Source organism: Heterodontus francisci, chromosome 11 (assembly GCF_036365525.1).
Source record: "Heterodontus francisci isolate sHetFra1 chromosome 11, sHetFra1.hap1, whole genome shotgun sequence".
Lineage (NCBI taxonomy): Eukaryota > Metazoa > Chordata > Chondrichthyes > Heterodontiformes > Heterodontidae > Heterodontus > Heterodontus francisci.
Window position 1 is genome coordinate 108,100,421 of NC_090381.1, and position 22,587 is coordinate 108,123,007.

Below are 22,587 nucleotides of genomic sequence, written 5' to 3' on the forward strand. Positions count from 1 at the left end.
TCAGCACAGATACAATCTGGGGTATTTCCCTTCATGATTAAGCTGCACATTATGTAAATCCCCTGAGCCTTCTGCAATGAAGGGAGAGGTTCTTATCTCTTATTTTACAAGATATTAAAACTCAGCCTTAAGACAAGTTCCCATTGTCATTATCCATGGAGATATAAATTATAGCAATGTGTATTGTATGATTAATATCTATTTTCAGGTGGGATGAAGGCTTTAGTGATTTGGGCAAGCATTGAGCTATTCAGATGTATTTGTTTGTAACACATAATCACCCATCTATTCACTTGACACTAGCTAATTTGCTGAGAGTGTATAAAAGGGGATGGAAAGGAACAGAGAGTCACAATTACTGCACGAGAAATATGGGAATGTCTTTCCTTTTGTCTTTAAGTTTGTTCCTTCTGCTATCTCCTCCTGCTGCAACTGTTGAACCAATGTGCAGACATCAAGGGAAGTTCGATCTTTCTGGAGTTTCTATGAAGGGGGATGTTGTCCTGAATGGTTTGTTTCCTATTCATTTTAGAATAATTAAACCAAACCTGTCCTTCAGTGCGGAACCAGCACTACCAGTCTGTGATGGGTAAGTCAGAATCTGAGGATGCCTTTTTATTTTGACACTGGAAATCACCTTAAACAATTACAGTGAATGTTTTCATGTGGCATTAAAATCATTAATGCTATAGAAATTATCACAAACTGCAGAGTAATACTTAATTTTTACAGAATGTAAAGTATTTAATAGCAATATGTGTTAAGAGTAGGAGATTAGAAAGATTTTATTTTCACTAAAAGGATTGTTAGGATATGAAATTTTACTACATGTGGTTTTTAAAGCTGGGTCAATCGTCATATCAAAGAAGAAAATATTAATAATAGGAAAGAGCACAGGAATGTGATGAGGATAGGTAGCTCTGGTGAGGTGGTAGAAATACCACAGATGCATGTGCAAACAGGCTTGCTTTTGCCAACATTTCTATGATTTTAAGATAATATAATTAACATTTTTAATATACCATTTTTTTTTTTATTTCCAAAATATACTTTATTCATAAAAATCTGTAAAAATTACATTGCCAAACAGTTTCCAAACAGCACCAAAAAATACAAACATTGCAAGGGAGATCAGTTTCCTTCAATACTGTCATGAGTTTCTTCTCAACCCTTCCGTTTCACAATTGTCATGTCAATTACAGTTTTACATTTACAGCAATTGAGAATATTAACGATACAGTTCGAGGGGTTTCCCATGGTTCCAGCCCCTCAGTCCAGCTTGGTGGGGGAACCTTACACTGTGGTCTTTCCCCATTGAGCCTTTGCTGCGGCTGCCCCAAGCTTTAGTGCGTCCCTCAGCACGTAGTCCTGGACCTTGGAATGTGCCAGTCTGCAACATTCGGTGGTGGACAATTCTTTGCGCTGGAAGACCAGCAAGTTTCGGGCAGACCAAAGGGCGTCTTTCACCGAATTGATAGTCCTCCAGCAGCAGTTGATGTTTGTCTCGGTGTGCGTCCCTGGGAACAGCCCGTAGAGCACAGACTCCTGTGTTACAGAGCTGCTTGGGATGAACCTTGACAAAAACCACTGTATTTCTTTCCACACCTGCTTTGCAAAGGCACATTCCAGGAGGAGGTGGGCGACCGTCTCTTCCCCACCACAGCCAACGCGGGGGCATTGTGCGGAGGGGGCGAGACTTCGGGTGTGCATGAAGGATCTGACGGGGAGGGCCCTTCTCACCACCAGCCAAGCTACGTCTTGGTGCTTGTTTGAAAGTTCTGGTGATGAGGCATTCCGCCAAATGACTTTGACGGTCTGCTCGGGGAACCATCCGACAGGATCCACCGTTTCCTTTTCCTTTTTTAATATACCATTGTAATGACATACCCAATACTGTATTAGTATGTGTTAACTACATAAATATAATCATAAGATGCTCAGTGCACTCAGCATTATCATTACAATGATGTTGAGCACCAGGAAAAGCAGAATTTTCTTGGTTCTTTCAGTGTAGCCTCATTGTCCACGTTACGCATTTGTGAAAAATGCCCAACAGATTAGTTGAATATTTAGTCAGCAAACTTAGCAAATGTTCAGCTCATTCGAATATTTTTGCATTCATGATTCTGTTGTGAAATTGATTGGCCAGAGGCATTTTCATTTAAATTTCTGAGGAAAAATAAATGTGTCTAGAACTTAGAAATTAACATTTAAGGAGCCTTTTTCCACTCCATTCCTCCAATATTCTCATCTACTTTATAGCAATGACTACAGTTCAAAATGTTACATTAGCTGTAAAGTGCTATAAGACATCCTGAGGTGATGTAAGGCACTATTTCACAATTCTTTCCTTCTTTCCTTTCCAGATTATGCTGTGGTATAATTCCATAGGCACTAGTTGGCCTCTGGTATCTTGACTAAGAGGTCATTCTTTAAATGTGAGCCTAGAGTTTGAGTGTAGGTTGACTGTCTGACCACCACATCATAGTCAGTCCTATTCCTGGCCTTACTTGATGTCCACAGAATAACATTTTCAAGTGGTCGTCATTGGACAATGGTCAGGAACTGGGATCTCAGTTGTTTTTTTTCCCCACTTCATAGGCCAGAGATGATGAGGCCGAAATGTAGTATCCTTGCTGTTAACCCCACAAACTGGGAATCAAACCAAAAACTTGACTGCTCTCCATGGCTTAGTGATATGAGAGGGGATAGCTTTTAGCAACTGAACCATCAAATGGCATTTAGTTGTGAATTTAAACAAATAAGCATATTTTGTAATTTGTTGTAAAAATACAGAAGATATCTATTCTTAACACTGTAAATTACTAAATTTAAAAGAAAACAATGGTTACTGAGAAGAATTTTCAATTTCACTGAAGAAGTATTAAAATTAGATACAGTGTTATTTTAGAAAATTTACAGTTCAAAATGCGATCAAGATGAAATTCGACTTGGGTGGGGACAGAAAACGGGCAGTATTGCATTGGCTGCCACTGACTGCATATCGGATGGGGCGTATAGCAGGTGGTTGGCTGCAATTCCATCCACTCTGTACCATTGCCCAATTCGAATTTCACCACCCCCCCCCCCCCCCCACCACCCCTCGCAATAAGTTGGTTTGCAGAATTTTCATGTGATAGAGTAGGGTGTTCAGATCGTGTAAGCAACATCAATCAAGTTTGAAAAGTCAAAGCTAATTTTCTGTCCACGCTCAAAGGGAAAATTACCCCAATATGTTTTAGAATTAAATATTCCATCTTTATCTTTAAGTTTATATTAGTATATGGTAACTTAGATGTAGCTTTGCACCTATGAGCTTATCAATATGCAACCCTGAGGAATAAACCATTCTCCTACTCTATGACCCCTGCAATGGTAGCTAAGAACTGCTGATCACGTTCAAGGAAGACTAATGTAATATGAAGCTCCTTCAACGATTCTGATAAAAATTTCTGCACTGCTGCCTCTGGAGATAAACGAATTCATAACTAGCAAGATTTTTTTCATCTTGTTGCCTCCAAGGAGACATTAACAAATTAGTGCCAATTAGTACTGAATATAAAGCTATCTTATGATGTGCATAGCTATCTACTGGGAAATGGATTTAGATAACAGATTATATTTCACTTATTACTGTCAGTTAAAGTGATAGAAAACTTTACTTTATCTGTACGAGTTTGACATTTACTCAATGTTTACAAGCCGGTTATACTGCCAGGAGTGCATTGATGTGGAACAGTTTCATTTTTACATTACTCCAAATATGTACTGCAATTTCCAGATGGCACAAGACTCACATTCAGAGAAATAAAAAGAGAAATTGCTGGAAATATTCAGCCGGTCAGGCTATGGAGAGAGAAACAGAGATGACATTTCAGGACGATGACCTTTTGTCAGAACTGGAAGCTGTTCAGGATGAACAGCTTTTGAGCAAGTGCAGAGCCAGTGGTAAAGGGGGCAGGAAAAGAAAAAAAAGGGAAGGTCTGTGATAGAGTGGAGGGCAGGAGTGATTAAATGATAAAAGGGATGATGGTGCAAGGAAAAATGAGATGGTAATGGGACAAACATGGAAACAAATATTGGTCCAGTAGAGGTGCAAATGGTTAAAGTATCTCCAAGAAAAAATGGGAGCAGTAGTGAAGATCTAAACCTCAACTGTTAAGATTGTAAAGGGCCTAGTAGAAAGATGAGGTGCTGATCCTCAAACTTGTATTGAGCTTTGTTGGAACAGTGTAGGAGGTCAAAAATAGGGAGGTCAGAGCAGGAGTGGGATGCAGAATTAAAGTGACACTCAGATAATTCAGTATTACTCGTCCAGAGAGCTTTGTGGAGGTGTCGCTATATCGTGGGTCTACCAAATCTGCATAGATACCAAAGTCACACCAACACCTGTAACATAATAACAGATTAACAGTTGCATACATTATTCCACAGCCAATAAACTTTAAAACACTTCAATATTATTTAAGAACATTTTTTGCAGTTTCTCGACAAGCTTAATTTAAAAAAAATTTCCACACCATGTTCTGATTCATTGTGCGGATAATTGTCCTAAAATATTCCACTTCCTTCCACTGTGTTAGTTAGAGCACCAGGGTCAAAATGAGATTGATGTAAGTTTGACACCCACACATTCCAGATCGGAGCTAAATAGGAGATAACAATTAATAGTAGATTTGGGTGTTTTTCTTTGGTGGGAGAATATCTGAAAATCTGAATCATAATTTACATCTCTAGTGATCAGCTACAAGGGTTATTGCCTAGTCTTGCAAAAACCTGGTTATGAAGGCCAGAGGACCGATGGTATCAAATGGAAATATTACATAGAATGAAAAGATAATACTTTAGTCATTTGTTTTTCCATTTTTTCTGTGTTTCTTTTTCATTTTAATATCAATTACTTAAGGTGAATCTAGATAAATACATGAGGGAGAAAGGAATGGAAAAATATGTTAACAGGGTGAGATGGAGTAAGGTGGGAGGAAGCTCATGTGGAGCATAAAGACTGGCATAGGTCTGTTGGGCCAAATGGCCTTTTGAGTCAGAGGTCAGAGCATTATTAACTAAGCTAAGCTAACACTATTAATATAACTGATCTGGCAGTTATAATATTAATAATTTTAGTAGCTACTGCTAACTTTCATTGTCTGAAAGGCTATAGTTTCATCATTTATTTTTCAGTCAAATATACAATGGTGCTTTATTTATATGTGAATTATTTTGGTATGACACATGATAAGCAAAATCTTCTAAGCTTTGGGTTTGGAAAGCAGCAACTAACCAATGAACATATATTTCTCAGTTTCAATTCCAGGTCCTTTCGCTGGATGCAGACGATGATCTTTACATTACAAGAAATAAACAAAGACCCAGTGCTCCTGCCAAATATAACAATAGGCTATAATATTTATGACACATGTACCACACCAACTCATTCACTAAGGGCAGCATTAACATTAGCCAGTGGACCACATGAAGATATCTCCAATTACAACTGCAAGGGAACTTCTTCCATCCCTGTGATTGTCGGTGACTCAGGGTCAACACAATCTTTGGTAGTAGCAAGAACAATGATGCCCTTCAATATTCCAATGGTGAGATGATGATTATGAACATGAACTTCAGACCACAGTTCATCAAAGAAAGAACAAAAACTTGTTTTTCTAAGAATCTTATCATGTCATTAGGACATCCTAAAGCACTTCACGTCCAAACAATTGCTTTTAATGTATAGTCATTATTGGTAAACATGCAGACAATTTTGCTCCCAGCAAGATCCCACAAACAGCATTATGTATTGAATGAGAAGTTAATTTGATGTTGCTGGTCTTTGAAGCAGCAATGCTGTCCAGGACATTGGCAGAGCTCCCTATTGTTCTTCAAATGCTGCCATGGGAGCTTCTACATTTGCCTGAACAGGCAGACAAGATCGTGCTTTAACAGCTCACCCAGAAAATGGATCAACATGCATTTTAATACTTTAATAAGTTCAAAGCTTAGCTGGATTTACTTTACAGCACTAGATGTTTGTGCATAGGGAGCATCTATCAATACCTGAGGGAAAAGGATGCATGCTGGCATTTGGGTCAGAGACCATTTGCTAAAGCTCAGCACTGATATGTGTTGTGCTATTGTGTAAATTGGCCAAGTTCTCTCTGGAAAAGAGAAGGTTGTGAGGTGATATGATTGATGTTTTTCAGATTCAAAAGGCACTTGCTAATGTTCACTATGACAAGCTATTTCACCTTGTTCACAATAGTAGAAACTGAGGCCTGCACTTGAAGGGGTCGAGGGGCTAAATTGAAAACTAATCTGTGGAAACAGTGGAGGAAATTTTAATTTAAGTGACAGGGTTGTCAGTCTATGGAACAGAATCCCCAGGGAGATGGTGGAAGCTGTTAGGATTGACTCTTGAAGAAAATAACATTTTGGTATCAAGTATAGGAGTAATTTAAGGCTTGTCATGTGGTAAGCGCAGCATGCTTGGCAGGAGCGTGTGACTTTGGACCTATGGTTCCCAAAGCTCTCCATCAATGGAGATTTCCTGACCTCATGTCTGGGTCTGCTGTAGAATAATCTACAAAGATTGATTGCCATGATTAATCAACAACTCCATTATCATTGGATCATGTGACTACCAAGATGATAGAAGGCAAAAAAGATAGGCAATTTATTGTTATTTAACAATTCCCATGCTTCTATATTCCTCAGTGACCACTGTTTATGTGCAAGCTTTGGCACTGAGTGTTATCAGTCTATTGAATCTTGAGGAGTATCACCTACATACATTTGCGGGATGGGGGGACTGTCCTATGAAGAGAGATTGGGGAAACTGGGCCTGTATTCTCTAGAATTGCGAAGAATGAGCGGTGATCTCATTGAAACCTACAAAATGCTTAAAGGGATAGACAGGGTAGATGCAGCTAAGATGTTTCCCCTGGTTGGGGAGTCTAGAACCAGGGCACACAATTTCAGAATAAGGGGGAAGCCACTTAGGACAGAGATGAGGAAGATTTTCTTTACTCAGAGGGTTGTGAATCTTTGGAATTCTCTACCCCAGAGGGCTGTGGAAGCTCAGTCATTGAGTATGTTCAAAGCAGAGAGTGACAGATTTCTAAATACCAGTAAATGGATATGCGGATAGTGTGGGAAAAATGCATTGAAGTGGATGATCAGCCATGATCGTATAGAATGGCGGGGCAGGCTCGATGGGCTGAATGGTCTACTCCTGCTCTTCTGTTCTTATGTTCCTACAGATGCATAGGAGTCAGGAAACAGTGATCCTGGTCAATTTACCCATCTTAGATTAGGCCAGTGAGGCCAATCAGAATGTCACTACTATCTTTAGTTGTGGCTGTTCCTAGTAGGTTGTGTTGGTGTTCAGAGTTTTAGTTGGGTGTGAGAGAGAATTATTATTAGAAGAATTGGTTAGGCCTATCAACTTGTTCAATGTCGTTTAGTTTAAATGTTGTGGGAACTAATAAAGCTGTACATATTCCAACTTCATTGTTTTACTTGGTTGAGGATTGTCACATATGAAAAAGGAGACAAGGTCTAACATTGTCTAACTAAATCCAATTGATTTGAGCAGCATTTTGGTGGTTATGAAGAACTAGAGTAACATGACTTTCTGACCTGGTAGTAGATGTGGAGCTAGATGGTGCTGAAGGCTAAGAGGAGAAAATTTGAAACAGTGAGCTCCCAATATTTTTCCTCTCTCAAGTTAATATAGTGTGACACATAGAATTACATAGAATATACAGCACAGTAACAGCCCATTCAGCCCAAAAGGTCCATGCTGGTGTTTATGCTCCACACGAGCCTTCTCTACCCTTCTTCAGCTAATCCTATCAACATATCCTCTATTCATTAATCCCTCAAATGATTATCTAATTTCCCTTTGAATGCATCCATACTATTTACATCAGCAATTACCTGCTGGGTAAAAAAAAAATTCTTCAATTTCTTTCAACAATTTGTACCATTCTAATGCAATTTCTGCATCTGCATTTTTATTGTGTCCAAATGATAGTTCTGTTCTCATTTCTCAATTATTTATGAAGCATTACATAACATCTTTGATTCTTTTCCCTCAGGTCAGCTACTTCTCATCTTGTACCTGCCTCAGTAACAGAAACGAGTTTCTGGCCTTTTTCAGAACAATGCCAAGCGATGCCCACCAGGCTCAAGGTGTTGCTCGGGTGGTGCAGCGGTTTGGCTGGACTTGGGTTGGATCAATCGCAGGTGATGATGACTATGGCCATAATGGGATTCAAGCATTCAGCGATGAAGTCAGAAAACTTGGCATTTGTGTGGCTTTTACTGAAGTAATTCCAAAAGTGTACTCAAGGCAAAAGATACTTCAAATAACAGAGACCATCAAGACATCTACCGCAAGGGTCATTATCGTATTTGCTCTTGAAGGAGATATCTACCCTCTAATCAGAGAAGTTGTAAAGCAAAATATCACTGGTAGACAATGGATAGCAAGCGAGGCCTGGGTTACATCTGCTTTAATTGCAACCAGAGAAAATTTCCCGTATTTGAGCGGGACAATAGGGTTTGCAATTCACAGAGCAGAAATTCCTGGACTGAGAAATTTCCTTCTTCAAGCCCATCCTTTCAAAACTCAAAATAATCCCTTTGTGAAAGAATTGTGGGAAACTATATTTAAATGTTCTTTTGGGATGGCAGTTAAACATAAAGGGCAGCAAGTATCAATGTTATCTCAGAAAAAATGCACTGGATCAGAAGAACTAAACCATACTTACAATATATATTCCGATGTATCAGAATTAAGAATTTCATATAACGTGTACAAAGCAGTATACACAATATCTCATGCCCTTCATAATTTATATTCCTGTGAAAATGGTAATGGTCCTTTTGACAATCAGACTTGCGCAAACATCTTCAACATACAACCTTGGCAGGTAAAGTATTTTAGGAATTATAAAACATTTTAAAATTTATAAAATTCAATTGTGCTGCAGGTTCATTGGTCATTTCATCACTGAGGTTGAAAAGAGACGGTGAGAAAGAGAAGATAAATGAAGAGATAGAATTGGAAATCAACAGGCAACGATTCGAGTTGTTATACTGGGATCATGGATCCTGGTGCCCTCAACTACTGACCCAGGCAGAGTTTGTAAGTTTTCAGGAGGGCACCTCATTTGAATGGGGCCACTGGCATCTGAAATATGGTCTATTATTCTGTACTTATATACGCCATGGGGCTGGAAAATCCAGTGCCTGGCTACCATCAAGAAAGAGTGCCCAGTGTGTTCCCTCCTCAAGACCCAACCACTTCTCCTTTGCCTACCATGTAAAAGGAGGGGGCTACATTCGGAATTTGTTTTTTTTCAAAGTCTATTTGCAGGGCTGGACCTCTCGGTGACCCCACCTGCGTCCATTTGAAAGCCATCTCTCTCAGGATATGAGGTCTCGAATAATACATTGGGCCCTTTAAGAGCCAGGGAAGCAGTACTCCCAGCATAGGGAGTCCTCGCCCACGGTTTTGTTTCCTTGCACTGATTGGGGCTCCTTTCCCTGGAAAAGGGAAGGCTGAAGGTTACCTAAGACACATCTTTAAACCTATGAAGGGATTTGATAGGGCAGACAAAGTGAAGACATTACCACTTGTGGGGAAGACCAAAACTAGGCGTCATAATTTTGATAGTCACCAATAAATTCAAAAGGGAATTCAGGAGAAACTTCTTTACCCAAAGAATGGTAATTATGTGGAACTTGCAAATACAAGGTAGGTGAGGTGAATAACAAAGATGTGTTTAAGGAGAAGCTAGATGACTACCTGAGGAAAAAAGGATATAGAAAGGAGGTAGAAGGATATCCTGACAGGGTGAGATGGAGTGGGGTGGTAGGAGACTTGTGTGGACTAGTTGGGCTGAATGACTTGTTTCTTTGCTGTACGTTCTATGTAACTCTATGTAAGGAGCAGGTGGCAGTTCTGTCCCTTACAAGGCTAACCAGAAATTCCTGGAGTCACTGCTGTAACTTAGTTCCTGATTTTCTCTGATGGGCTTCACCTCCTTCCCACCGGAGTTACAGTAGAATCCTTGTGAAAATTCAGGACTGTTTAGTTGTTGATGCCTGACTTCAAGCTTTTACGTGAAACAAAAAGTGGTACCGATTTGCATGAAACAAACTGAGTTATAGTGGGAGTTGCTGCGATGAGGATTAATGGCAATGAGGATACAGAAAGGAAGCAAAATGTGAAATACTTACAACATAGCAATAAGACTGAGATAAACTATGAGTGATATAAAATCTAATGAATCTATTGTTTTCTGCATACTTGTCAGAAAATATCCCAACAGCAATATACCACGACAAACGATGGGCTGAATTTTGTTCAGCCCTTGGAGCAAAAACAGAAGTGATGAAAACAGAGGAAATAAAATGGCAGGGGCACCGTTCCTGATGTTGCCTTTTTGTCCGGGGGTGGGGAAGGCCAAGGATTGTCTTCCCACCGCAGGTCAATTAATGGCCACTTAAGAGCCTCTTCCCGCTTCGAATTCAATTTAATGGAGACGCCACCAGGTAGATCATGGCGGCCTCCAAGCGGGGTCGGGGAGATCCCTCCTTTGGCGGCATTCCAGAGCCCCCAGAGGGACCCCTGTCTGGTGGCAATCACTGCCCCCCCCCCATGAAGATACCCCACCCTCACCAACCGCCCACACCCTGTCACCAGGGCCTGCCTGAATGGCCCCAGCGACCCCTGACCACACTTACCTCTCCCAGGGTCTCTTCCAGTCTTCTCCTCTGCAGGGACTCCTGCAGTATCAGCAGTGGCCACTGCTCTGGAGGTAGGAGCTCGTCCCTTAAAGGGACAGTGTCCCTGATGGTGGGCAGTTAATTGGCTGCCTGTCGTGAAATAGCAATGGGGGAACCAAAGGAGGGTTGAGGCAGGTTCTCCCCCAGCTTCCTGCCCATGGCCAGGACCCCGTTCACTGGAATAAAATTGGCTCAATCTGTGTTTTTTTTAATTCATTCATGGGATGTGGGCGTCACTGGCTATGCCAGCATTTATTGCCCATACTTAATTGCCCTTGAGAAGGTGATGGTGAGCTGCCTTCTTGAACCGCTGCAGTCCATGTGAGGTAGGTACACCCACAGTGCTGTTAGGAAGGGAGTTCCAGGATTTTGACCCAGCAACAAGTGAAGGAACGGCGATATACTTCCAAGTCAGGATGGTGTGTGACTTGGACGGGAACATGCAGGTGGTGATGTTCCCATGCATCTGCTGCTCTTGTCCTTCAAGGTGGTAGAGGTTGTGGGTTTGGAAGGTGCTGTCTAAGGAGCCTTGGTGCATTACTGCAGTGCATCTTGTAGATGGTAAACACTGTGCGTCGGTGGTGGAGGCAGTGAATGTTTGTGGATGGGGTGCCAATCAAGCAGGCTGCTTTGTCCTGGATGGTGTTGAGCTACTTGAGTGTTGTTGGAGCTGCACCCATCCAGGCAAGTGGAGAGTATTCCATCACACTCCTGACTTGTGCCTTGTAGATGGTGGACAGGCTCTTCTAGTCATGGTATTTATATGGCTACTCCAGTTCAGTTTCTGGTCAATGGTAGCCCCTAGGATGTTGATAGTGGGGGATTCAGCAATGGTAATGCCATAAAATGTCAAGGGGAGATGGTTAGATCCTCTCTTGTTGGAGATGGTCATTGCTGGCACTTGTGTGGCACAAATGTTACTTGCCACTTACCAGCCCAAGCCTGGATATTGTCCAAGTCTTGCTGCATTTCTACATGGACTGCTTCAGTATTTGAGGAGTTGCGAATGGTGCTGAACATTGTGCAATCATCAGCGAACATCCCCACTTCTGACCTTATGATTGAAAGAAGGTCATTGATGAAGCAGCTGAAGATGGTTGGGCCTAGGACACTACCCTGAGGAACTCCTGCAGTGATGCCCTGGAGCTCAGATAATTGACCTCCAACAACCACAGCGCAAGGTATGACTCCAACCAGCAGAGAGTTTTCCCCCTGATTACCATTGACTCCAGTTTTGTTAGGGCTCCTTGATACCATACTCGGTCAAATGCTGCCTTGATGTCAAGGGCAGTCACTCTCACCTCACCTCTTGAGTTCAGCTCTTTTATCCATGTTTGAACCAAGGCTGTAATGTGGTCAGGTGCTTAGTGGCCCTGTGTAGTTTGCATTCAAATGTAGTTCTGATAGCATTATCTCCATTTAATTATTTTTTTAAATTTAGAAAATGTGATTTACCCGCCAGGAAGATAGACAAAAGTTATGGACATAGAAAGAAAGAACTTACATTTTTATAGTGCCTTTCTCAACCTCAGGATGTCCTGCAATGCTTTACACTCATTCAGCACAACATCAGACTGTATGGTTAATATGTATTGATAACCGACTGGCATAATGTGCTTAGTGCTCCTTTCCTGCTCCTAAACACACATTAGTTTGTCATTTAGGTGTCAAAAATGCAAAAAAAAGTGTTTGCAGTCACTCACAAAGAAGTCAATGTAAAAAAAAAGTCCTGTGAGATGTATGGGCTGTCAATTCGCTATCACCCATTTTGTGCAGCCTCCCTAGACCCCCTCTATCACTGCAGAGTTATATCGATAAAGATGCAATCCAAACGATGGCAAAAATTTGAAACAATGAATTGACTAAAGAGAAGTAAATCTAGTAGTTTATGGTGGTTTTGTTGGATAGTTCTGTAATGATGTCAGCAATCTGTTTTTACTTCCATCTTTTATTTCAGCTCTTACATTACTTGAGAGAAGTAAGGTACACCAGTAAATTGGGAGAAGAGATTTATTTTGATAAGAATGGTGACACAGTTGCAACGTATGACATTGTGAACTGGCAGAAGAACGAAGATGGCTCAGTCAAATTTGTGCATGTGGGACATTTTGATGCGGCTACAGAATCAGGACAAGATCTTGTGCTCAATGAAAAGGCTATTATCTGGACTGATGGCAAGATTGAGGTAAATCACTGCAGTTTTTCTAACTTTGAAGGCTTGTTATTATCATTACCAATAAACAGAGTCAGTGGGCTGGATTTTGTGCAGGAGGCGGGGTTTCCGGTGCCAGGCCGAAAAGTCGGGGAGAACCCAGCCTCTGCATGTTTTCAGTCCCCCGGGCAATCCTTCGGTCTTTGGCCATCAAAGTTGATGGGGAGGTGGGATCCCCATCCCGGTGGCCACTGCCAGTACTGCAGAAACCTTGGACCCAGGTCCTGCTTTGGAACCCCGGACCCGAGGTAGGTGAGTTGCTGTGGCTAGTCCGGAAGGCCCCAGTGAGGGGGTGTTGGTGGGTGGTCGTTCAGTCCAGGAGAAGGGGGGTCCAGGAGAGAGTCCTCCCTGGGCCACAAATTGCCCACGAAGGAGGCACATTGCAAATGTTTTTGAACAAGAGAAAAAGTTAATTTGCTAAGAAACTGACTATTGTGCACCAGCGAAACTATTAAAGGGTTCTGCCTTGTTTTTTAAAGTCATATTCAGTGATTTTAAATCAAGTTACTCACAGGTGGTGAATGGACACTCTATAATTAAAAATGCTTACTTTCTGTGATAAACCTATTATCAGCTGTATAATAACTGTACTAGCTGCCACTCTTAAATACACCAGGGATACTTCTTAATGGGAAAAAAATACATTCTATTATGTTGCCCGATTGCACTGATTCATGCATGATTTTACGTTTGTTGATGATGCAAATTAATTTTAGCATGAAGTGTAACCCTAATCAGTGCAATTTTCAGCACATTTTGGGTGCAATTTTACAATTGTGCCCCAAACAGAAACTCTTTCCAGTAGTAACTATGGTGGGAGCATTATTCTGATCTCTACTGCCAATGAAATCAAAATGCATTATTTTACAATTTTGCTAGATACATCAAACGTAGGAAATATGGCTACTATCTTACACAGTCGGTAACATAGCACAACCAGAGGAAATCTTCACTCACGATTTCTGAAATTTGCTCAGTTCCTCATGTTATAAACTGTAATGAAATTATAATGCACTCTGTTCTTTCTCATTAATATGTCAGCCTCCAGAGTCAGTATGCAGCAAAAATTGCCCCCCTGGAACAAGGAAAGCAATTCGAAATGGGGAACAGATCTGCTGCTTTGATTGTCTACCATGTGCTGATGGTGAAATTAGTAATGGAATAGGTATATGTATATATTTATTTATCTTCTGATTGTTACCATGATTAGGCTTCAAAAGAATGCTTTGTTTCAATTCATTGGATACGAACACATGAATTAGGAGCAGGAGTAGGCCACGTGGCTCTTCGAGCCTGCTCCGCTATTCAGTAAGTTCATGGCTGAACTGATTACTTCACATTTCCACCTATCCCTGATATCCTTCCACCCCCTTGCTCATCAAGGATCTATCTCCCTTTGCCTTAAAAATATTCAAAGACTCTTCTTCCACCGCCTTTTGAGGAAGAGAATTCCAAAGACTCATGGCCCTCTGAGAGAAAAAAAATTCTCCTCATCTCTGTCTTAAATGGGTGGTCCCTTATTTTTAAACAGTGACCCCTAGTTCAAGATTCTCCCACAAGGGGAAACATCATTTCCATATCCACCCCGTCAAGACCCCTCAGGATCTTATATGCTTCAATCAGGTTGCCTCTTACTTTTCTAAATTCCAGCGGATACAAGACTAGCCTGCCCAACCTTTCCTCATAAGACAGCCCACCCATTCCAGGTATTAGTTTAGTAAACATTCTCTTTACTGCCTCCAACGCATTTACATCCTTCCTAAATAAGGAGACCAATACTGTACACAGTACTCCAGGTGTGGCTCACCAATGCCCTGTATAAATGAAGCATAACCTCCCTACTTTTGTACTCAATTCCCCTCACGATAACCGATAACATTCTATTAGCTTTTCTAATTATGTACTGTACCTGCATACTAACCTTTTGTGATTCATGCAGTAGGGCACCCAGATCCCTCTGCAATCTCTCACCATTTAGATAATGTGCTTCTTTTTTATTCTTCCTGCCAAAAGGAAAATTTCACACTATCCGACATTATTACATTTGCCAGGTCTTTGCCCACTCACTTAACCTATCTATATCCCTTTGTAACCTCCCTATGTCATCTTCACAAGTTACTTTCCTACCTATCTTTGTGTCATCAGCAAATTTAGCAACCATACCTTCGGCCCTTTCATCTAAGTCATTTATATAAATTGTAAGAAATTGAGGCCCCAGCACAGATCCCTGTTACATCTTGCCAACCAGAAAGTAACCCATTTATGCCTCTGTTTCTTGTTAGCTAACCAATCTTCTATCCACGCCAATATGTTACCCCCCCCCCCCCCCCCCTACAGCGTGAGCTTCTAAATTCTGCAATAACCTTTGGTGTGGCACCTTATCAAATGGAAGATGGAAGATGAGAAGAATTGCTATTTTGCAGTGAGTTGGTATGATCTGAAATGCACTGCCTGAAAGGATGGTGACAGTAGATTCAATAGTAGCTTTCACAAGGGAATTAGATATATAGTTGAAACAAAAAAGTTGCAGGGCTTTGAGGAGAGAACAGAGGAGTGAGGATAATTGGATAGCTCTTTCAAAGAGCCAACACAGGCACAATAGGCTGAATGGCACCCTTCTGTGTTGTACGATACTATGCTTCTAACCATGGCATAGTGGATAAATGCACCATTCTGTGTGACACTGACCCATATAGGCTGGAGATGCCTAGAGTTTGACCCTTGCTGGGTTAGTTCATCTCAGTCAGAGCAGCAAGGGTGCTACTGTTAGCCTCAGCATATTCGAGCCAAGAAAAAGACAACTGGTAAGCACTCCTGGTCATAATCATAACCCAGTCACCCACATCAAAGGTTCACACATGTGGATGCCTGTTGAAGACCAGGTTATTTCAGGTTGCTATCTTACCTATAGTAATAACCCAGGCTCACATGTACCGAACAGCAACTTGAGTGCTTCAAGTGAAGCTGACTGTTCGAAGCCCATCCTTTTCTCCATATCCTTCTATATTCTTATTCATCAAATACTATTCCAGTTCCATTTTAAATGATAGTATGCAGTGTACAGCACAATGCTATTTAAAACTGGGGTTTGAGTCAAGTCTAGGCTTATGGGATAAAAGTTTTTTTCTCTCAGTTTCTATATTAGAAATTTTCAACCCAGTTCTTAATGGATATGTGTCTACTGTCCTGCACACTCTCCCTAATTTAGCTGAAATTGACTCCAAAATAGAAATTTCACTCAGAGATGTCATAAACACAAAGCGCAAGGTGTTTCAATGCAATTGTATGTGGGGTACACAATTGGCATAGGGTCGGGACAATGGGAAATTTATTGTGCGCTATGCCTCACCTGGACCACTTGCTGCTGAAACTGAGCACTTGAAAAGGAAAATTGTTGTATTTCCCACCACTAATGCCACTCATTTGTTAAAGATAATTATTCACTTTAAATAGACTCAGATTATTTTACTGGGCTGAACTGCATCAAAAATGAAAAGTAAGGGACATGTTTAAAAATATGTAAACCAATATAGTTGTGTATAGATCCATGTTTTTTTTAAATTATCTCAGGTTCACTAAACTGTATTCCATGTGCACTGGAAGACTGGCCCAACCTACAAGGAAATGAATGCATCCCTAAAGAAATTGAGTTCCTCTCATTTGAAGAGGCCATGGGAATCACACTGACGATTGTGTCCTTGCTCGGAACGGCCAGTACAATGTTTGTTGCAGGGGTCCTCTGGTATTACAGGAAGACTCCGATCGTTCGAGCCAACAATTCCGAACTCAGTTTTCTTCTTCTCTTCTCGTTGATGTTGTGTTTCCTGTGCTCGCTGACTTTTATTGGTCAACCATCAGTTTGGTCCTGCATGCTGAGGCACACACTGTTTGGGGTTAGTTTCGTTCTCTGCATCTCGTGTGTGCTGGCCAAAACCCTGGTGGTGCTGATGGCATTTAAAGCCACTCTTCCTAACAATAATATGATGAAATGGTTCGGAACTCTGCAGCAAATCCTTAGCGTCCTGACCTGCACGGTTGTCCAGGTTGTAATCTGTGTTGTCTGGCTTCTTGTGTCATCGCCATTTCCAGTGAAGCAGACCAAATACTACAATGAGAAGATTATCTTTGAGTGTGATTTGGGCTCAGTGACGGCATTTTGCTGTGTGCTGGGTTATATCGGCTCTCTATCCTGCATGAGCTTTGTTCTTGCATTCTTAGCTCGGAAGCTGCCAGATAATTTCAATGAGGCTAAATTCATCACCTTCAGCATGCTGATCTTCTGTGCAGTTTGGTTAACTTTTATCCCAGCCTACGTCAGTTCTCCTGGAAAATACACTGTCGCTGTTGAGATATTTGCCATTTTGGCATCGAGTTTTGGTCTGCTCATCTGCATATTTGCTCCAAAATGTTACATAATCCTGTTAAAACCAGAACAAAACACTAAGAAGTATCTTATGGGTAAAACCTGTCCCAAAAAATCAACTTAAGTTCATTTTCCTTCTTCGCTGACTCTTAAGTTATACACATTTCATTCAATGTTACACTGTGAGGGTGGAGGATGTAGACTGCAAAATAAAATTGCAAATTTGTTTCCAAAGAATAGATGACTCTTGTACTTATTGCATAGAGCAACCTTTCACCCATGGAATAATACATCATTTCCCCTGTTGAAATTTGTGGGCCTTTGGTAAAATACAGGTTGTGGTTAATATAAGATGGCCATTTATCCTGGGGCAGCAAGGTAGAGGGATAAGAATGCATCTGGTCGATCTGTGTAACAACGTACTAAGCCCACTGGTGAAATTGGCCTCTGGTTCATTTCTGTACTGAAGTCCTAAATTGTGACAGATTGTCTTGCTCCTACATTGGCAGCTGTTGAATCACTTGTCACAGTTAGTAAAGGAAAATTGGGTGAGGAAGGGAGCCCACCAGATTTTCCTTCCCATTTTAATTAATAGCCAAAATAATGTAAAGTGTTCTTTTAGGGGTGTGCAGTCCTCGACAGCTGATTTACTTGTATTCTCTGCATTCAGGGAGTTCACTATCCACAACTGCAAGAACAGAACAATCTGCCCCATTTTCTAAGAATCTGTCCACCGATTTTCTAAAAATAGCAATCAGATAAATCCTTATCCCAATATTAGCAGATAGCTTAATCCTAACATGCAATGTTATACTATCAACTCCAGCACCGCATCGGCAGATATTTCAGTCACATGAACAAAATTGACAGGTGGGAAAAGACCAACTGGTCCATCAAGCCTGCCCCAAAATATATTGCCGTACTTAATTTTATGTTACTAAATTTCTTCTCACTTCTTATGTTGTACCATTCTTGTACCTAATCCTATATTTGTTCTCCATTCTGTTGAAATATATTTACTTAAGTCCAATTGCTTTTTCTATCATTTTAGTAAATAGTTTGCCTTTCCATAATGAGAAAAGAGCCAAATCCCTAAGCGTATATTTATCGAATCCCCAGGACTCTATCTGGTCTGTAAAGGGCCCAAGAGGTCATCTGATGTATGTATTTGTTGACTTAATAGTTTATTGTTTTTGTTGTACATTAGAATAAAAAAAAAGGCTGTGACAAAATTGTTTCTCTTGAAGCATTGATTGTCTTTCTGTCCTTAAGGTAAGCATCTGTAAGAATGCATTAATATTGGCAGGCATACCCAGAGTGAGCCAACATTCGCTTAAGTTCCTTGGAAATGTATCAGTATTTACAGCGGGCCTCCAGAGGTGTATCAATATTTGGAAGGGGTCACCTGTGGCATGCCGATGTTTGCAGAAGCTGTCTGAATGCACGTTAACAGTTGCAGAGGGTCTCCAAATGTATGGAAATGCTTGCAGGGTTCACAGAGAGTGTGAGAAGAGCACCCAAAATTATGACAGTATTTTTAATGGGTTCCTCGTGCATCATAACAATATACAAAAAAATCTAGGATGGTACATATTGTGCATCGATATTTTGTAGTTATGTTGCTTCGATAGAATGGTGTCAAAAATGATAAAATTTAAGGGTCTTCGGCATTTAGCTTATCAATTGGCAAAAGCCTCTTTTAAAGTATATTTCTAAATCAGCTTTTCTGAATGTTTTTTCCCTCTCCAAATCTCGCTTAAGGATACTTATTCTGGACTGCAGTTCCATGGACACTGGGCACATTCTGGTACCATTAATAAGTGTCCTTTCTTCATGTGCAAATCTGAATAGTGATTGTGTGCAAGCTCTTGTGCACAAGGCAGAAGGGACTAGATAGATATTAAAGTGAATGAGCAAAACTGGCAAATGGATTTCAATATAGCCAAGTGTGCGTTTACCCACTTTGGAACTAAAAAGGATAGATTTTTGTTAACCAATGGTATTAAGGGATATGGGCTAAGGCAGGTATATAGAGTTAGGTCACAGATCAGCCATGATCTCATTGAATGGTGGAACAGACTTGAGGGGCTAAATGATGTCCTCCTGTTCCTACATCCCTCTGTTCCCAGGTATTGTAGCAGAGTGGGAAGAGTCGTTAGACTGGGAAGAGCCTTGCATGGAGTATAAACAGCCACCTAGATGATCGGGAGGAACAGCCAGTTTCCGTGCTATAGATTTCTCATACTTTTTCAGTCATGAGGGAGTGGAGCATTGCAGCTTAGCCAGATCCTATCGCTCCCTGATGTCCACACACCTACTCTTTCTAGTTAGAGTCGCCTAAAAATGATTAAGTTTGGGAACTTTTGACTAATATTTCATCTTCATAATCCAGCAACAAGGTCAATCATAGCATCCCTACCACTGCTGACATTGTAAGTGGTACCTGTTTTTCAGGTACTGTCCCTCTTCTCTTTCAAACCTTCCCTCATCGCCTCCTCAAAACCCGAGGCTGGAATTTTTCGGAGGTGGTAGGGTTCCTGCAGCCAAGACTACAGAGGGCAACCCCCTGCTGCTGGCAAAATACCAATGGAGATGGGAAGAGGCATTTAACTGGTCACTTACCTGGTTCAATTGGGTCCCGGGTGTTGAGCTGTCTGCCACCTTTCCTGCCGCTAGCAAAATTGCACGGTGGCTGGCAGTCATTGGGCACACCACCCCATTTTGCCAGCTTTCCTGCCTATGAGCTCACCCAAATGCCCTTTAAAATTCTGTTCTTTGTCTTGACCCCTCTCTGCTTACAAACTATCACTCCATCTCCAAATTAACTTTCCTCTCCAGAGTCCTTGGGCTGAGTCCTTGCGGCGGCACACCGTGAAATCGGTGGCCTTCCGACAGACATGCCGCCGCACAGCCCCTGAGATATTATGCGCGGGGGCTCACTTAAATGGAGGGGGCGGAGCAGCCATCCCCCCACCCCCGATGCCATGTGGGGGTGGCTGCCACGCCCCCGGCAACAGCGTCCGGCGCATCGCGCAGGTGCTGCGCCATTTTTAAAGGGCCTTAAAAAGGGCCTTTAAAAGCCCTTGGAAGACATTTAAATGATTAAAGGGACCCAGTTCCTTAAAAATTTAAATAAAGATTGTCCACACCTGCAGTCCTCTCTCCCATCGCCGCCCCCCCCAATACATAAACAGTTAGTTTTTTGGCCTATTCCCCCCCAAAAATAATTAGTTCTTAGTAACAACCTTTCCTCCCCGAACTTTATACCTTTTGACCTTAAACCCCTTCCCACCATCCCCACACCCAATGAAAAGGTTTTTTCCTGGTCCCCCCTGATAATTTGGCGTCTCACCCCTCCCACCAGTGTCTCGCCTCGGAACTCTGTATGGCGTTCCGAAGGCATGCGAGTTGTGGCCGCCGGCCACAAAAGGGGCGTGGGATGGCTGCCAGAAGCAGGTAAGTTAATTAACATGTTTATTACACTCATTTAAATATTTCAATAAAGGCCTCGCCAGTAAGTGGTGGGGAGGGCAACACCGAGGCCTTGTCACCACCGGTAATATCTGATGGGGCCTTCTTGGCGTCATGGGTTGTGGCAGCCCGCTCCCGCAAGCATTTTACAGGCCTCACTGCCATGATCCACGACACAGAGGGGCTGGTAAAATCCAGCCCCTTGAATGTATTGTCGCTTCACAAATCCTTGAATATCTTTCTATCAATCTACTTGATTCTCACCAATCGGGTTTCCACACAAATCGCAGCATCAAAATGGCCTGAACCGAAGTTCTCTGTGACTGATACATTGCCCTTCTTCGTCTTCCTTGGCCTCTCCATAGTCTTTGACACAGTCTACCACATAAACCTTCTCAAACCAGAGAAAATACTTTCTCTCTATCTAGTCTATCAAATGCAGCCTCTCCTCCATTATCCAGCTCAATGGGACTACCCTTGCTTAGTTTCACTCTTACCTATCTGATTGTAGCCAGATCAAAGCCAGCAATGGCTTGTGTTCTTGTCTTCAAACCATTATCTTCTGAGTGGCTCCAAAGATTGTCATTTACATGCTGCCTTGTGAAGACATCATCCAAAGATATGGGGGTGAATTTTCGGGTCATACCGGGGTAGGAATGGAGGCAGATGAAGCCCTTACTCACCTGGTTGTAACATGGGTAACCCACTTCCTGACTTCCCAAAGCCACATGTCAGGACTGTGATGGAATATCTCCACTTGCCTGCATGAGTGCAGCTCCAACAGCACTCAAGAAGCTCAATGCCATCCAGGACAAAGCAGCCCGCTTGATCGGCACCCCATCCACAACCTTAAACATTCACTCCCTCCATTACCGATGCACTGTGGCAGCAGTGTATGCCATATACAAGATGTACTGCAACAATTCACCGCACCTCATTTGACAGCACCTTCCAAACTTGTGACCTCTTCCACCTAGAAGGACAAGGGGAGCAGACACGTGGGAACAACAGCATCTGCAAGTTCACTTCCAAGACACACACCATCATGACTTGGAAATATATTTCCATTCCTTCACTGTCATTGGATCAAAATCCTGGAACTCTCTCCCTAACAGTACTCTGGGTGTACTCACACCAGATGGACTGCAGTGATTCAAGAACTCAGCTCCCCACCACCTTCTGAAGGGCAATTAGGGATGGGCAATAAATGCTGGTCTTGCCAGTGGTGCCCACATTCCTCAATGGAGGAACTCATGTGCTTATAGCCCTGGGTCATGGTGGCGCACATGAGCTGGATGGACTCCACCGTTTTCTGCCCATGACCCCGCACTGCCTCAGGAAACTCTGACATGTGGGTGCACATCTCCTGCTGCTGGTCTAGGTGGAGTCTCCTTTCCTGGGGCTCCTAAGGCCATGCAACTGTGCCTGAGCAGGGCAGTGTCTGTCCTCACTCCTACGAGGGGAACTTCCCACAGCTTTATTTTTTATTTCCAAAATATACTTTATTCATAAAAATCTGTAAAAATTACATTCCCAAACAGTTTAAAACAGCATTAAGTCAAAAAATAAAAACAGTGCAAAGGTGATCAGTTTCCTTCAATACAATCATGAGTTGCCTCACAGCCCTTCCATTTCATTTTCATGCCATATACATTTTTACATTTACAGCACACAAAATTTTCTGGATACAGTTCGAGGGGTTTCCCATGGATCCAGCCCCTCAGTTCAGCTTGGTGGGGGGACCTTA

General features: G+C 41.9%; 1 protein-coding gene across 1 annotated transcript; it reads left to right on the plus strand.

The window, feature by feature from the left end:
* Positions 1 to 452: 452 nt before the first annotated feature.
* LOC137375067 (extracellular calcium-sensing receptor-like) lies at positions 453 to 17,493 on the plus strand. Its single transcript, XM_068041695.1, has 7 exons — positions 453 to 589; positions 5,303 to 5,594; positions 8,097 to 8,472; positions 8,548 to 8,933; positions 12,752 to 12,979; positions 14,048 to 14,171; positions 16,577 to 17,493. Exons 1-7 carry the CDS (start codon positions 486 to 488, stop codon positions 17,491 to 17,493), a joined length of 2,427 nt encoding a protein of 808 aa, XP_067897796.1. The 5' UTR covers positions 453 to 485.
* The last annotated feature ends 5,094 nt before the right edge of the window (positions 17,494 to 22,587 follow it).